At 44.2% G+C, this 16,040-nt stretch overlaps 2 protein-coding genes across 14 annotated transcripts; one reads left to right on the top strand and one right to left on the bottom strand.

The window, feature by feature from the left end:
* Nucleotides 1-3,017: 3,017 nt before the first annotated feature.
* CDCA4 (cell division cycle associated 4) lies at nucleotides 3,018-10,526 on the bottom strand. 13 transcript variants are annotated; one of them, XM_015865566.2, is made up of 4 exons: nucleotides 9,657-9,851; nucleotides 7,301-7,381; nucleotides 5,162-5,452; nucleotides 3,018-5,019 (listed from the first exon to the last, which is right to left on the bottom strand). In XM_015865566.2, the coding sequence occupies exons 2-4, from the start codon at nucleotides 7,337-7,339 to the stop codon at nucleotides 4,264-4,266; spliced, it is 1,086 nt and encodes a 361-aa protein (XP_015721052.1). In that variant the 5' UTR covers nucleotides 7,340-7,381; nucleotides 9,657-9,851; the 3' UTR covers nucleotides 3,018-4,263. The 13 variants fall into 13 exon arrangements, with proteins under 13 accessions (XP_015721052.1, XP_015721050.1, XP_015721055.1 ...); XM_015865564.2 differs by lacking the exon at nucleotides 9,657-9,851 and adding an exon at nucleotides 8,438-8,527; XM_015865569.2 differs by lacking the exon at nucleotides 9,657-9,851 and adding an exon at nucleotides 8,481-8,498.
* Nucleotides 9,441-13,777, top strand: LOC116653515 (transcription initiation factor TFIID subunit 4-like). Its single transcript, XM_032445093.1, has 3 exons — nucleotides 9,441-9,463; nucleotides 9,877-11,127; nucleotides 13,447-13,777. Exons 1-3 carry the CDS (start codon nucleotides 9,441-9,443, stop codon nucleotides 13,538-13,540), a joined length of 1,368 nt encoding a protein of 455 aa, XP_032300984.1. The 3' UTR covers nucleotides 13,541-13,777.
* The last annotated feature ends 2,263 nt before the right edge of the window (nucleotides 13,778-16,040 follow it).

The raw sequence follows: 16,040 nt of genomic DNA on the forward strand, positions 1-16,040 counted from the left end.
ACAGCTGGAATTACTGCCTGTTTTCCCTGCAGTGGAAAGCTGCCCTTAGCTATATATTTTCCCGTTGACAAGTTGGTCGTGCATCAACATTTACCACAATCATTTTTCAGGTCGTAAAGCACTCATTTTTAGCAGAATCTTAGTTAAGCAAAGGAATAATTGCGTTAAAAAAAAGCTACAATTCAGACATAAAACATGACTTATTTTTCAGTGACTGTATAAAGAAGTCAGGTCACTACATGCAACTGAATTATCTCTTCCTTGATGACTTGAACTATTCAGTGATTTCAGCTCTTTGTGGAACTTTCTGGAGTTGGAATAAACCCTGCAAGGCCTTAGAATTGTATTTAAGTTGTATACTTCATCATTATGGAGTGTTTGAGATAAGTTGGTGTTTTGGTACTTCTAGTATTAATCATGTTTCCTCTACTGTAAAATCACACTCATTTAGGAATTGATGAGCAATCACAGTTTGTCACGATCAATCATGGTTTTTTTGCATAAGGGACTATACATCCCAGGCCTGAGACATAAGCAGACTTTCACTCTGAACACAACTCGCTTTTGAAAGTGTCAGCATAAGGCAGGATGCTTTTTTCACGCTGCCTTTTGACCAAGTTTGCTCTCTTACATGGGAACATTCATCAGCAGTCTTACGCTCACATCAATATCCTGAGACATGAGACATCCATAATGGACTGATAATTACAGTATAAAACTGTACTATCAAGCAGTTTACAGTAATGCTTTTTGAAATGCCTGCTAAACCAGTCTAGACCTGAGACTTCAAAAAATGACCAAAGGGCAGCCTCCAGCACAAGTGAGTGCAGGCTCCTGTCTGAATCCCTAACCTGCTAGAGGATGAAAGCCACAGGTGTTGCTGTACCTTTCAGACAATCTGGAATGGCACTTTTCATCCACATAAATGACCCCCTCATTTACCAGATTGGTCCTTTACGCAAACATGGCTACGTCCAGAGAGCTATGCCAAATCTGTTCCTAAATAAATTCAGAGCTGTGGAAGGGAAAGGCTTAAGAAATGAAAATAGCAAAGTGGCACACAAGCCATCTTAGCCTCAGTTCTCACATGTTTTGCCCAATGCCCTGACTCCAGAAGCCCTACATACCCCAGGTTTTCTTCAAGAAGAGGAGAAACAAAACTAGAGGCAAAGGGGGCAGATATTCAGGGTTACCTGAGAAGGAAGCAGATGTGTGTTAGCTAGAAAGTACTTTCTTCTATGCGAGTCTAAAGCAGAGCTGTGTCATTCAGATAAACAGCAGACTGCCATGCAAGTTTTGTGACTCCTTTCCCTACAAAGACATAAAGGAAAGTGGCCGCAAGAAACAGTAGGAGAACCTTAGAGAAACCTTACCAGAGGTTCAATTAATTTCCATCTATATGCAGAAATTAAGAAAATTGCCTTCAGCAAATATCACATTCCTCATTTGTAATAAGAATTCACAAAAAAAAGAAAGTAATTTAAAGTTCACCAACTTACGGGCCCTCTATCATTCCTGCTTTCTCTCTTTATCAGGGAGGAATACAGAGCAAAATATTTTATTAACCTTTAAGTAAAGCGTATTTAACGATGAACTCTTCAGAATAACAAAGAAATGACAATATGAGCACGGAAATAAAATAAGCTTTCCTATAAAAGAAGTGAAGCTACAGAATGAGCAGCAGTTAGTCTGAGACATACCAAAAAGCAGCAGGCTGACTGTACACTGACCTGCAAAGTCAGAGCAGCTCTACGTACACATCTGCAGAGTGACTGTGCAAGTTTCAGCAACGCAAATTCTTAGACCTGCTCCGCACTTGAGCCAAGATGTCAGACATGTAAGAGCACATAAGATTTGGCACAAGTCTTAAGGACAGAATGAAGCAGAATATACATTTCTGTTTAAAGTACTTAACGATATAACCACACACTTACCTAATACCCTTCCTGTAAGCCAAGAAGTCCCTACAAATTACTCTTCACTGAGTATGGCCTCCCCAGTAAAGGAATGCAGCTGACTATGTATTTGCTGCGATCACACACGTGCCATGAACATTCACACTAACTCCCACCTCATACACAAGACTGAAGCATACTGAAAAGGGGAAAACATCTAAATATCTAAAGCATCAAGCACATTTTCTTGAGGATTTATCATTTTGGAAGTAATTTCTCATATTGTAACACTGACAAATAAACCAGACTGTTCTTTCCCTGGGAGATATGACAGTTTACGTCAACTTTTGTATCCTACTGGATTGTGATAATGTACTACACCTTTCAGTTTTCAGTGATGTCTCTGTTGTTTAAGATGTCCAATAATACTTTGTGTTTCTTTGGTCCAGCTGTATCACACAGATTGAAACTGCCAAGGATCTATATAATACTTCATATTTCAAACGGCTGTTAATGAAGATTTAATTGAGGAAGCAATGTTTTACTACTACAGCAAGTAAAGATTGATATGAATTCCACTATCATATCTGAATAATTTAGCAAGTGATGTCATTTTTTCCCCCCAAACCAGATGCTTTTGAATCACTTGTTGAAAATCTAAGTCCAGCAGTGTATTTTTGCAGAGGTGACACCAGAATACCCTTAACACTCTCCTGCCATCACCAACTCTGCTTTGGGGACATCTGAGAATCTGAAAAAGACAGCACACACAGTAAGATGTATAAGAAAGCACAGGCTGCCAGGTATGGAAATACACTCTAAGCTCAGTGATTTGCTGGATTCAAATCTACAGAAAATGACTAAGTCAGTGGTGTACTTCTTCCTCTTGGCTAAAACATTCCAGAAACAAATCAATCAACCTTCTCCCCCTTGTGTACCTCACTGCTCAGTTAGGCCTCTTGCCACGTTTTATCTTTTGCAACAAAACCATACAGCGTATGTATTTTATGTATCCCTCCCCTCACTTCTTCCCTTCCCCCCCCCAAAACACTGTCTCGTAACAATATGCTTAATTATATACTCACATGAATGTGAGCATTTGAAGAAAAGAACACCATCCCGTGTTGTATTCTCTTTTGTTATTTAAAAAAAAAAACAAACACAAAAAAAAGCAAGAGGAAAGTCATTTAGGAGCGGAGCACACTAATTATGACAAGACATGGAGACATATCAGTTGAGATTTAAAGGCCGCTAGTAACACTTTTTGTAGTAATTAGTGCAAGATAGTTAACCCATATAAACAAATATTTGATGGTAGATTTCAGTGACAGACAATTCACTTGATGACATTTACATATAAATACACATAAATAAAATCCTAAGTAATTTAGGTTTGTAGTTAAGAAAAAATACGGTCTGAAATGAATTGAATGTAATTGTCTCTAGTTGGATCAGAGCTCTTCCTCAAACGACAACCAAGTATATGGGGTATAAAAAGCATAACAGTACAATTCTCAATTTAGTAAAGTACTACTCTATAAAACAGAACCATGAAAACAGCTCTTACATTTTAATGTAAAGTATAAAATTGTATATTTACATTTACATACACTTTACTGAACTACGTCGGGTAGCTCACAGTAAAAAAACATCCCTTTTTGAAAACCTTTCAAAAAATACATCAACTGCAGATAGGATCCAAAGTTGCTAAGTTAGCAGCTGACACAGCATCTGTAGTAAAAATATATTTTAGGAAAATACCTGGAAAATTCTAAACACCAATAAACACTTTGAAACTATCTTTAAAGTAAAAAAAAATGTAGCAAAATTGAGAAGCTAGCTAGAATAATGGGAACTATTGCATACTGCTCTTTAAGAGCCATGTAGCGACTTAGAAGCAGCAAATATAGGAGTTATGTGGTGTAGCAAAGTGGAAACTGGAGGAAAATGGGGAGCCAGTTATCCAACTTCTCACTGTGTTTGTTACCATTTTCAGCGGGAGAAGGATAAGAAGAAAGAAGGATGAGAGAATCCCTCTCGCTAAGCATATCCTCTGCCAAAGGCTAGAACAAATTGGTAGAAGTAACCCAAATTTGAAAGCCTTGGACCACATACTTGAAAACATTTACCGTATGTACTTACAGTTCAGTGGACAAGAGATTGGATCATTACACTACAAGTTGCAGGTTAACTTCAGGAGTTAACACTATTTTGCAATATGAAGTGCTTTTTTTTTTAATATATATATATCTATATAATATATAGATATTTGTAAAATACATGTGCAGATTTGATAGAGCAAACTGTGGAAATAGCTTTCTTGAGTCTTTTTTCCATTAACGGATCTTTATCTCCTACACAAGGAGTTTCAGGATTCAACAAGGATTTCTACAATATGATCAAGCTCATTAAGATCAGATTTACAATTAGAGCTAGAAGTTGTAGTTGTTGGAGAAGGAAATGGTTCTAGCCCATCACAGTGTCCCATTTTTGTGTTGCTCATCATGCCTGTTAACATAGTATCAAGATCATAGTAAGAATTGTCAACTTCTGAAAACAGGTCTTCAACTGTATTAGGACTTTTGTTCTCCAGAGTCTCAAATATTTGATCTAACGACTTTTGAAAATTTCCTTTATTTTCTTGTGAATTCTCCATTTCCCACACATTACTTTGCAGGTTTCTCAGAGCTTGCACCGAAGAGGCTGTTGACATAGTTTCTGAACTATCTTGTGCCTGGTCACCCTCAAAGTCTTTACTGAAAGTACTGTAACCTGGAACATGCTTCCCTTCAGCTTGCTCCCTAGATGAGCGACAGAGGATATCTGTTGAAACAAGACGATCCACGGATGACTGGCCTGTATTCTGCATATTTATCATCTGCCAAGTCCCATCTTGGGTCATTTCCTCTTGGATCTGGCGTACCGTGTTGGCAATAAGTACCGAACGACAAAGGTTGGGTTCGACCAGCATGTGGCACAGCTGAAGTTTAACCAAGGACATATCTAAAAGCGACTGTCGCTGAAGATTATATGAAGGAATAGCCTTAATACCAGCCAGAGTTCCTTCAATATCTTCTTCGCCATCAAAACACTTCCTTTTCAGTCCTCGCATAAACATTGTGTCCTGTTTAAAAAAAAAAAAAGTTAAAAAAATATTGTACAACACGAGCAGCTCAATAGACAGAAAATCAAAAGTCTAAAAAAAAGTAAAACAGAAAAACTAAACAGCAAAATCTTTGAAGATAAAAACATCGGAATTATCATACCAGGTTATAGAATGGCCATTGTGGTACAACAAGGGTCAGGAACACATGGACAGGGTCCCAAAGGCGACACTCAGGAACCAGGAGTGAGCAGGTCCATGAGTCATGGCTTCGCAGAGAGGCAGCTGAGAGAGGCAGGGGCTCCCAGCTCCTGGTTTCCACTAAATGCCAGACTTGATGGAAGTCAGGAGCCGCTGCTTCACACAGAAGCAACCATCTCAACAGTTGTATTTCACCTACTGGAGAGGCAGTTTCTCCTCGCTTCTCCTGAGTTTCTACTGGCATGTTTAACCTCTAATTTTGGAAATAAAAATACAACCTGGCACACCATCTTTTACACATATATGACCCCAGCAGAAAACCAAGATGCCTAATGTAGGAATAGAACAAAACAAAAAAAAACGAAGAAAAAAAGATATCTCACAGACAGGTTAAGTTACTGTGATCACTTGGGGTGTAACACAGATTCAGTTCATATAACTCAAGCAGTCCTTCACGTGCCCTAAAGTGAGTAAATGAACAGCACAATTGCAAATATGAATTGTGTAATTCCAATCAGGACAGAGCCATCCTCTGTATGGGCTTCTGTACTTCTTTCCCAGAAGACCATTAAAAACTAAAATTCTTGTATTCCTCCTTTATGTTCACTAGCTAAAATGACTGGAGCGCATGCAGGCTTCTGATTATTTCCATCTAAAAAAATCACCTCCACAATTAACTAAGGTATGAATTTCAAGCAGTAGTTTCCAGATTGTCATCTGAATTGCATTGGTTTTTATAGCAGTGCTCCACGCAAGTGAAGCACTACAGCTGACCTCTTCAAATACAAAGTAACTGTTTGTAAAGGCAACTGATGTCACTTAGCCTTAGAAAAGTTAGAATGCAAAAGAAAACTGCCACCTACTCTCCACATTTATACACCTTTATTGCGTCCCTTTGAAGTCTTCTGCCCTCAGAGTTCTTTGCTAATATTCTGGGAATGCTATACAGTGATTCAAGTAGAATGACATTTTTCAGCTCAAAGCTGATAAAACCGAACTGCTATTGCTGCAGTGTGTTTTATTCTGCTTCTCTTGGTAAACCCTAATCTCTGCCTTGCTTTTGGTAGCAATGGAATAGTTCACATGTTTTCAGAGCGATCTCTTTCAGCTTTTTCAGCATTAGTAAAAATGCACCCAAGTGAGACTACATTGCTCCTTTTATCGTACATTACACTCTTATCTACTCTGAAAACATGAGGCCAGCACAGCAGCAACAGAAACATTTGGTCTACCTCTGTACAACACTTCTCATGTTGCTGCCTGTATCTACAAAGTAACGTTCCATTGAATTTGCTCTCTTAAAGATTTCCTTCCAGAGAAGGCTCAGAACTCTTTAAAAGTGACAATACACACAGAATACAGCATAGAACACATGAACTTTGTCTTCAGGTCGTGCTTAATAGACTTCTAAAAAGCTATCCGTGGATTATCAGTATATTAAATGCTTTTGAAGTTTCATTCTAAAGTTTTCTCCTGTAACTCAACATATTTGTATTATTTCTGACATAAAAAAGAAACCACAACCTAAGTTCCTACTTAATAGTTCCTTTTCCAGACCTTTAGGCATGAAAACTTTGTATCTGGTTATATCCTGTATCATTTTTTATGTAATGTTGTATTTACAATGTTTACACAAACACACCCTATGTGCAACAACCTCTAGGAAACACCTTTTGTGCCTAATGATAATACAGGGTTGATTATGTCAGACTTTAAATGTTGCATGCAGAGCTTCAAACTTCTGTTTATTTCAACTTCTTTTCTTGTAAAAGAAGAATAAAACAGTAATTCAATGTTAACATGATTTTGAACCATCTACTGTTTGACAAATAGCTTCTAAGACACACCAGTGGAATAAGAGAATGGAGCACTAAACGAAATCATTAGTACATCACACACGCAAGTTGGTAGAAAACCAACAAAAAACACCAAAAGAAATTATTTTTAAGCATTTCACAGAACTCACTGGATTTTTCAATCACGTTTCCCATTGTAATACTTACTCCTAATAGTTTTCTTACAGTTCTTCATAGCCTTGTTTCTTAATCTGCTCAAAATACAAGAAGGTTTCTGTTTCGTGTAAGGAGAAAAAGCTACATACCAGTAATTGTGCTTGATGTAGTCCTTCCTCTTCTCCCATGCTACTGAGCAAGAGTCCATACAGTTACAGTTAGGGCAGCACCTACCGAGGACCAGGAAGGAAGATCGTCAGGCAAGAATAGGAGATGCACAGCAAAACCATTTCCCATTTCAGAAACATACACACTTCTACTTTTTCAATTGCTTCAGCATCTCTATCCTCACAGCACTCACTAAGGTGATTTGCCGAACAATACACACAGAATCTGTGACAGGAGAAGGAAACTGCCAATTTAAGTCCAAGTCCTGGGCTATTACGCTGACCTTTGGACCAGCCCTCCCCTTATCCCTGTGCTTTTGTCATTAAAGAGCAAACAAAATCTTTAGCCACCATCTGAAAAGCAGAAATGTGTATAGCAAGGCATACTGAAAGCAAGCTGATCACACAGGTGCACAGTTTTCACCTTTGTTGTACAGAACCATACACCTCCACAGCATCTACAGGAAAAGAATTTGCATGTACGAGTAGAAAACTGAAAGAGCAAAGGTGGATTTTCCTTTAGCAGCAGCACAGAAACCTTATGACTAAGATTTTCTTTGCAAGATGACAAAAATGAAAGTAGTGACAGTAATGAAATGGATTTAGGTAGGAAGGCTGAGTTTTCAAAACACATTCGAGGCAAAACAAGATCGAATATACCGAACACAGCTATCAAATACATGCAGAATTCCTTTAACAACTAAAGCAAAAAGAAAGCTGTTTCAATGGACCCCAAAGACCTTATAGGAAAAAACATGAATACAATCCTGCTCCTGTTCCAGACGTTTCTGACTGTACGAGTCAGTTCAGTGTCTGCAACTGAAGTTGACCTAGAAAATAAGTTAACTGGATATATATGTACACCTTTGCTTTCTGTTGTGGCTGCTAATTAAAATTGTTGAAAAAGCAGTTGGTTTTGAAATTGGGGAGAAGGGAAGAGATAGCTGACAATGGCAGAAAGCCATCTGTTTTTCTCCAGGGGCTGCATATTAAAATAAGGCATTAAAAAAGCCACCTTAAACACTCTCAAGCCTAAATCTTTTGATACAACCCCAAAATATTACAACTAAAGCACTGTCACGTCCTGAAAACTATATCTCAACCAACTCTTCCTCTTACAGACTGAGCTAACAGCAGCGCTCCAGAGAGAATGGTGAGGCACCTGAACCACAGCTCCAGTGACATCACAGCACACAGGCAGTGCTCCTCATTTCCATCAATCGCCTCACAATGCTATAGAAGTTCTTTTGCTCCCTGGGTATCTTCTCAGCCCATTCTGTAAACAAAACGCAGGCTCTTACAGTAACTATTTGAATCTTTGAATCTGAATTTGCTGACAATAGTAGGACACGGGGAAATGGTTTTAAGTTAAAAGAGGGAAGATTTAGGTTGGATGTTAGGGGGAAGTTCTTCACTAGGAGAGTGGTTAGGCCCTGGAATAGGCTGCCCAGGGAGGTTGTGGATGCCCCGTCCTTGGAGGTGTTCAAGACCAGGTTGGACGGGGCCCTGGGCAACCTGATCCATGGGGTCTCTATGGGCAACCTGATCTAGTAATGGTGTATGTTTGGTGGCCCTGCCAGGCAGGGGGGTTGGAACTACATGATCCTTGAGGTCCCTTCCAACCCGGGTCATTCTGTGATTTTATTCTCTTCCCTGTCCAATGAGTGCCTCACAACCGAAGTTCTTAGTGATTATTTTAACCTTAATAGCCACAACCAAATTCAATTAAAACCTTGCAAATAAATAACCACCCCCTGCCTTTTCTGCACCATCTCCAACAAGTACTCATCTCAAGAGAACCCTAACCTTCAAATCGTATTAATTAAAATGCTAAGTGTGCCTCTCTATTGATTTACATATTAATGTACTCAAAAAGGTATCAGCTGTTACATAAAACCTCCTGGTACATGCCTGCAGGATTGCTGCTGCTCTGGATGCAAGGTGTTCCAAGTCCCCCCCTACCTTCAGGCAGGATCTGCCTCTGTTCAAGAGGCAATATGTGTCCTGGCTGTATCTTATCATCTCCATTCTTCTGGCTGCTACCTCGCAAGCCCAAACTTACTGTGCCAAAACCTTAAGTGTTGTTTGAAACAGCTGTAGGAAAGAAGTTGTCAAGGAGACAATGGCTATTTGCGGGATAACTAAGTATGAAAAAAAAAAAGGGGGGGGGGGGGTAGGGAGCTGCGTGGCTTTTTGTCTGTTGGAATAGCAGGGCAGGAAGCACAGTGCTATGTCACTGACCAAAAATGCTGCTTTTGAGTTTGTGACAAACTCCCAGCCTGCTTTACAAATAAGGTGCTTGAAACCTGATCCAATTCTTGCTGGAGCATCAGCTTACACATTCCAGGAGCACAGTCTGATGGAGGTAGTAACACGCCGCAAAAAGACGGTACCGGCTGCTTCAGAACAAGGCATTTTCTAACAGTTGAGCTAACTCTAAGAAAGAGATTCTAGCACTGTTCGTCTTTAGAAGGAAGTAGACATAAGATGCATAAATCTAAAGAGAAGCTGGAAAGGCAGCGACTCCCTTAAGGGCACGTATATGTGCCCTGTTTCAGGGTGGGCTCCCAGGGCCGGGAACACCCCGACGGGCTCGAGACAAAGACAGGAGAGAAGCGCTGGGGCTGGGTCCCCCCCGGGCAGCACACAAGGAACCGAGCCAGGACAGCGCGAACAGCGAAGGCGGCGGAGCGGGGGGAGGCGGCGGTGGAGGCGGGCATGGGGCGGGGAGCGAGCCCGGGCGCACGCAGGCTGGGGAGGGAGCGCGGCGGGGGCCGAGGCGGGGCTGAGCATCGGGGGCAGCCGGGGGAGGGCGGCGTAGGAAGGGAAGGGGCCGAGGAGGCGGCCCCGACGGGGAAGGGCCCTGAGGGGCTCTCACCGCTTCCCGAGGAGCCGCGTGCGAGCCGGACCAACGGGCGGCCGTTCCTCGGCGTCCCGCGCTCCCGGCGAACCGCCCGCCGCCATTTTGGATCCGCTCCCTCCTCCGCGGGCTCCGCAGACCCCGACCCCCCCCCGCCCTCCCCGCTCAAAGCCCCGTTGGGACAAACAGCGGGCGGTGCCGCATCCCACATCCCGCCCGGCCATCCCCACTCACCGCTCCACTGCCGCTGCCGTCACCTCCCGGCACACGAGCCCCGCTCCCGCCTCGGCGCTCGCTCCGCGCTTGAGGGAAGGGGCGTAGCCAACCGTATAGCCCGGCCCCGCCCCCCTCGCCCGCCATCTTATTGTCAGGGCCCACAAAGGATCTCGGCCCCCGGGCTGTGCCGTTGGATGGCGCAAACGCCGCTCGCCTTTACGATTGGATGCGCCGTCACCGCGGCTCCCGGCCGCTCCCGCCCCTCAGTCTCGGCGCTGGGGAGGCTGCACGGTTACCATAGAGCCGGGCCCTTCCCCTCGGCCGTGACAGGCTGGGAGGCGGGGGCCGAGGCGGAGCCCCCGTTTCAAACAGCAGCCAAAGCCCCGCGGTGTGGCTGGGCTCTGGGCCACGGGCTCCGGCGGGAGCAGGTTGAGACCTGGCTCGGCAGCAGCCCGCCCCCAGGCCGTGCCGCCCCCGCTGGGCCGGGCTGCTCCACTCTCGTTTTGCTCCACTCCGCGCCGCTTCCCTCAGGGCCGAGAGTCCCCGACGCCTCCCGCCCCCTCAGCCCGCAGGGTGCCGGGCCCCGTGACTCCATTAGCAAGGCTTGTGGCATTTCCTGTCTGAGCCCCGCAGGCTGCTTCCCTCGGTGTCCCAGCAGCTCCAACCTTCGTCTTGAGCGAACGGCCCAACGCTTTGGACGCTTCGCTCTTGGCTTTGGTGCTGCGGGACATCTGTAAGCGCTTAGCTGCTTTCCCGGCCCTGTGAGAAGCCGGGAGGGGGGAATGAGCTCGTCCCGGTTCCAGCTGCTCGGGGAGGTTGGGCACCGGGAGGCTCTGCGGGCCCGGGGAGAGAAGAGAAATGGAGAGAAAGAGGAGACTGGGCAGCAGGAGAGAGCAGAAAGTGGGTCTGGAAGTGAGTCGGTAGGGAGGGATGTGAAACAGTGGAGAGCTGCAACTTGGTAGGATAAAATAATGCTTACACAAGCAAGGTCACTCTTGGGATGAGAGGATAATGAGAGGATATCAACTTTTTCCCCCCAGTAAATTATCCAGCGAAACAAAGGAAGAACCAATGCAATAAGAGGATAGTTGATAGATTAAAAGTTCTACGTTGCTTGTAAAGGAGAACTCTGGAAAGGTTCTCAGTGCTTTCTTTGTAAAGCTGAGAAAGCTGATGTGTGCTTAGTCAAGATATGAGATGATTTGTTTACTCTCAGGAGAGAACAACTCTCGAATCTCACTTGTATGAAACATAAATTGACAAGTCAAAAGGGAAATATCCGGCCAAACTGATGCAAAACAATACAGACCAAAGTATTTACTAGAAAGCAGACGATCTCTGATAGTACCAAGATAGTATTGTAAAGAAAATAATTGAATTGTAACCACAGTATGATAAAGATATCAGTTTTTAGCTACACGCTGATGTTTTCTATCCACCTACTGGTTTCAGTAAACTAAATGTTAACGCCAGAGTTAAAAAGGGCAAGTGATAAATGGTAGCTGAGAAAGCTGTCAGCAAGTGAAACCTTAGCAGTAAGGTCTGCAAGCAAAAGCAGATCTGATGCACAGCAGTTAGAGACAAAGCACAGAGCAAAACTGGGAATAAATGTCTACAGTTACAATTTGATCGGGAAACTGAAATGAAGGAACTGCTATGAAATAGAAATAGTTCTGCTGGTTTGAAATGGCAGGTGACTAAAACCAAAAGGTATTTGGAATATGTCCTCAGAGCTGCTGGAGTAACGTGAGATCTTACACCTGGTGAGACACTGCAGGGATCTGCTTGCTGATGTAATGACTACCATGTATGACAGGAGAAAATGATGCAAACCAGCTCAGCACATCTCGTAGGAAGATGGAGAAGGTCCGGCAGCCGGCAGAAACTTCAGAGTGGTAGAACTGAGGAGATTTAGAAGCCTTGGCAGCCCTGTGAAAGTGTAACCTCATGGTTTAACCGCAGTGGGCTTCACCATGGCCTCAACGATACAGATCCATCCTTAGCATGCTGCCCTGACCCCCATTGCTCGGCTTGGCACACAGATGCAGGGCAGACCCGGCTTCAGTCCTCGTGAGCCACACGTGCACACGGGCTGTGCCCATGCCACCGCTCAGCGGCTGCTGGAGCCGTGCTGGCAGCCAGCCCTGGCTGTCCCCAGTCCTCTGCTTCAGCAGGCAGCCAACTCTCCCAGGGCCTCCTTCCCTGGCACTGCCTGGTGCCGGCTGCGTGAGCTGCGTGTCGTGCTGCTTTGCAGGCAGCCGCTGACCCTCCCAGCCCCCTTCCCGTGCTGGGCTGCGCTTGATGCCTCCGGAGCTTTGCTGCTCCTTTTGCAGAGCCCCTGCTGGGCTGGCCAGACTTTCACACATCGGCAGTGACGGGAAAGCTGCTGTAGAATTGGACAGTGTTTATAAAACCACAGGAATTAATAGGAACTCGATGGCTGAGTGCAGGGCTGAAACTGTGCTTTTAAAGACAAAAAAGAAAAGAAAAAGTGATTTCCAGTTTATTTGTGCAGCTTTGAGCTTTGCAAAGGATCTCAGACCGTGATGTTTCCACGTTGCAAATGATTATTTAAAATGTGCTTTTAAAATAATTTTAAAGGGTCAGTGCTGTTACTACTTATGGAGGTGAACCTGCCTTAGTGGGGGTGGGTTGGACTAAATGATCTCTAGAGGTCCCTTCTGACCCCTGTGATTCTGTAACAAGAGGTAAATCCATGCAGAGTGAAGTTCCTCACTTCTGTTGGGTCACTGAGCTGCTATGATTTCCAGCCCACAGGAAGGTCTCTCCAAGAAAGTGTTTCATCTGCACTGACGAGCACTGTCTCTGGGTGTTTGTATGGGCCTTACTTCCGTGTTTCTCAACCAGTGGGTTGCAAGCCTGCAGATAAAGAGGTTAGGAAAGTCAGACAGGAGGTTGCTTAAGCTTTGAAGCAAATAGTTTGAGAGAGATAGGAGTGAGTCCTGTCTCAGGCCCAAAACTGTGACGACAATGAAGCATTTTCCACTACGCCCTGCTGTGTGGCTGCAGCGTTTTCTGCCTTTCCTTCTAGGGCCCTGAGGGCCAGAAAGCTGGGTGAGGAGAGCAGGAAAATGTGCGCTTGCACTGCCGGTGCTGGGAGCCAAGCAGACATGAGTCAGCCTTGAGCTGGAAGCTGTGCAGCTGTCGTCAGTGCGGTGCTGCTGCTGAGCCCTGTCGGGAGGCAAGGTGTGCTCATCCAGCTCCGTGCTGCACCAGCGTGACCCTGTGCGGTAGGAGAAGAGTTTGGGCTGTGGTTCAGAACTGGGATGGAGCTTGCCTGCCTCTGCCTGCCAAAGACAACATGGACGTGCTCTGAGTCTGTGTTGTTTCTCTCATAATAAATGCTTGATTAAAGCTTGTAAGTTATGCATGTCTTTCTTTAATTTGGCTCAGGAGCAGGGCAGGAGGCTTGTTTGTAATGTACTGTTTCCTTTAAGCCTAACCTGGCAAATTCTGCCTACCTTTGAAATAAGCAGCATTGCGAAACAGTCCTGAGTGCTTCTGCAGATGAGCGCATTCCTGCAGCAGAGCTCAGCCTAAAACTCTAGGAGCAGATGGAAGAAAAGCTAAGGAAAGTAATTAAATGTGGCTGTTCCCTAAGAAGTAAGCCTGTTGTAGCTGCTCAGCTGAGCCCTGTAAGCCAGATACAGGCTACAGCCTCACTTTGTACTGTCTGCAGTCACAGCACTGCGAATTTTGTAGCATCATAGAATCATTTGAATTGGAAGGAAACTTTAAGGGCAATCTGATCCAACTCCCCTGCAATAACAGGGACCCCTACAGCTCCATCAGGTGTTCAGAACCCTGTCCAACCTGACCTTGGATGTCTAGTGTCTGTTTCCTTCTTTCTTATAGACTTTCTTTAGATACTGAAAGGCTGAGAAGATCGAAGAGGAAGTGTTTTCACATTACTGGTGTGTGTTAATGTGTGAGCACCCAGTGTCTGTGGCACAAACATGGAGTTTGGAGTGAGTGAGTGAGGAGGAAGAGGAGAATATATCTGAACTGTGCATTGATGGGCTAAATGTAGCCTGATGTTGGGTGATAGTGACACTGGCATCAAGCGTTAGTGGTTTGGAAAATGAGCATAGCAGTCAGAGCACTCATCGCATCAACTATTACATGCACAAGCCAATAGGTACTTGACCAGGGCAGTGTTTGTCTGGCTGTGTTGGCTCAGCTGTTGAGCAACTGAGGAGTTATAGCAGACAGGTGATGGGAGGGAGGGTGTGTGGCTGTCAGTGTGAGCTGTGGCAAAGCAAGTCCATTCCTAGGCTGAAATTTGTCTGTCTCAGGCCACCAACCTCAGGCTTTAGGTTCTGATCTGTCTACAAGAAGTCCAGGAGGATTAGGGATGACATGAGCCAAGAAACAAGCAGAGAATGAGATAAGAAGAACTTTTGGAGGCTCTGTTGGGATAGAACAAGGGAAAATGTTTTCAAAGAGGGGAGATTTAGACTGGATAAAAGGAAAAGGTTTTTATTACTGTAAGGATGCTGAGGCACTGGGCTGGGTTGTTCATAGAGGTAGTGGATGCCTTGTCCCTGGAGATGCTCAAAGTCAGGCTGGATGGGGCTCTGAGCACCTGATGGAGCTGTAGGTGTCCCTGTTCATTGAGGAGGAGCCAGATAAGATGGCCTTTAAAGGTCCCTTCCAATTCAAATGATTCTGTGATTCTATGATCCGACTAAGAAACCCTATGTGCTAAAACCGCCACCACCACCATTATCAGCTAATAGCAATCTGGAACTGATAACAAATTATTAAGAGGAGTTATTAATATGTTCTGACTGCAGGGAATAAAAAGCAGGGGAAACAGGGAAGGGAAAACTTAGGCTTGTACTAGTCTGCAGACTCCTTTAACCTGCTTTCCTAACATGGTCGTGTTGGGGTTAAGAACCCTTGACAGAAAACTGTAGAGGTTAGTAGCCATCAGTTTCCTCTGCTGGTCAGAAAGACCAGAAAGATAGAGTGCCTTCATATGACATTATTTGTTGGTGGTCCTCAGCCACCAGGATGTCACCAAATAAAAATAAAAGAAGTGTCTTCATCAAGATTTACATCTGTCAGCTGCTTCAGAGGAAGTGATTTCAGCAGTGGGTGTATGCAAAACTACACAAGCTGAAGGAACTACAAACTGAGATGCTCAGCTGTAAAACACAAGTCATGTATATTGTATGCTGGCAGGCTGGGGACAGCAGTAATACATGGCTTCATGTTGGCAATAGGATACTTGTGGTAGGAACAAAACACAGATGATAAAAGTTTTGTTAAGGCTTAAGTGATACCTAGCAAGGTAGCACTACTGTGATAGAAACCTTTATGGCAAAGCTCAGCGCTTTGTATCAAACAGCAGAAGTCTCCAGGTTATGCGGTAGCAGTGAGCAAAAATGGATTTTAAAGTGCTGAATGTTATTTGGGCTTTTCTTTTAAGGCTTCTGAGCCCCCTTCTGGATTGTCATGGCAGTTCTGCTCCATGTTTGTGAGGGGCAAGATGGTTTTGTTGTTGCAAACAATGAATAGGTGTTCTCTCATAACTGGGGCAGCACACCTATTTGCTTTGTGACAGGGATTTCACTTTAAACATACGTTTTGGACATTTGAATTACATGTTGTCTGGTGCTG

Source organism: Coturnix japonica, chromosome 5 (genome assembly GCF_001577835.2).
Source record: "Coturnix japonica isolate 7356 chromosome 5, Coturnix japonica 2.1, whole genome shotgun sequence".
NCBI lineage: Eukaryota > Metazoa > Chordata > Aves > Galliformes > Phasianidae > Coturnix > Coturnix japonica.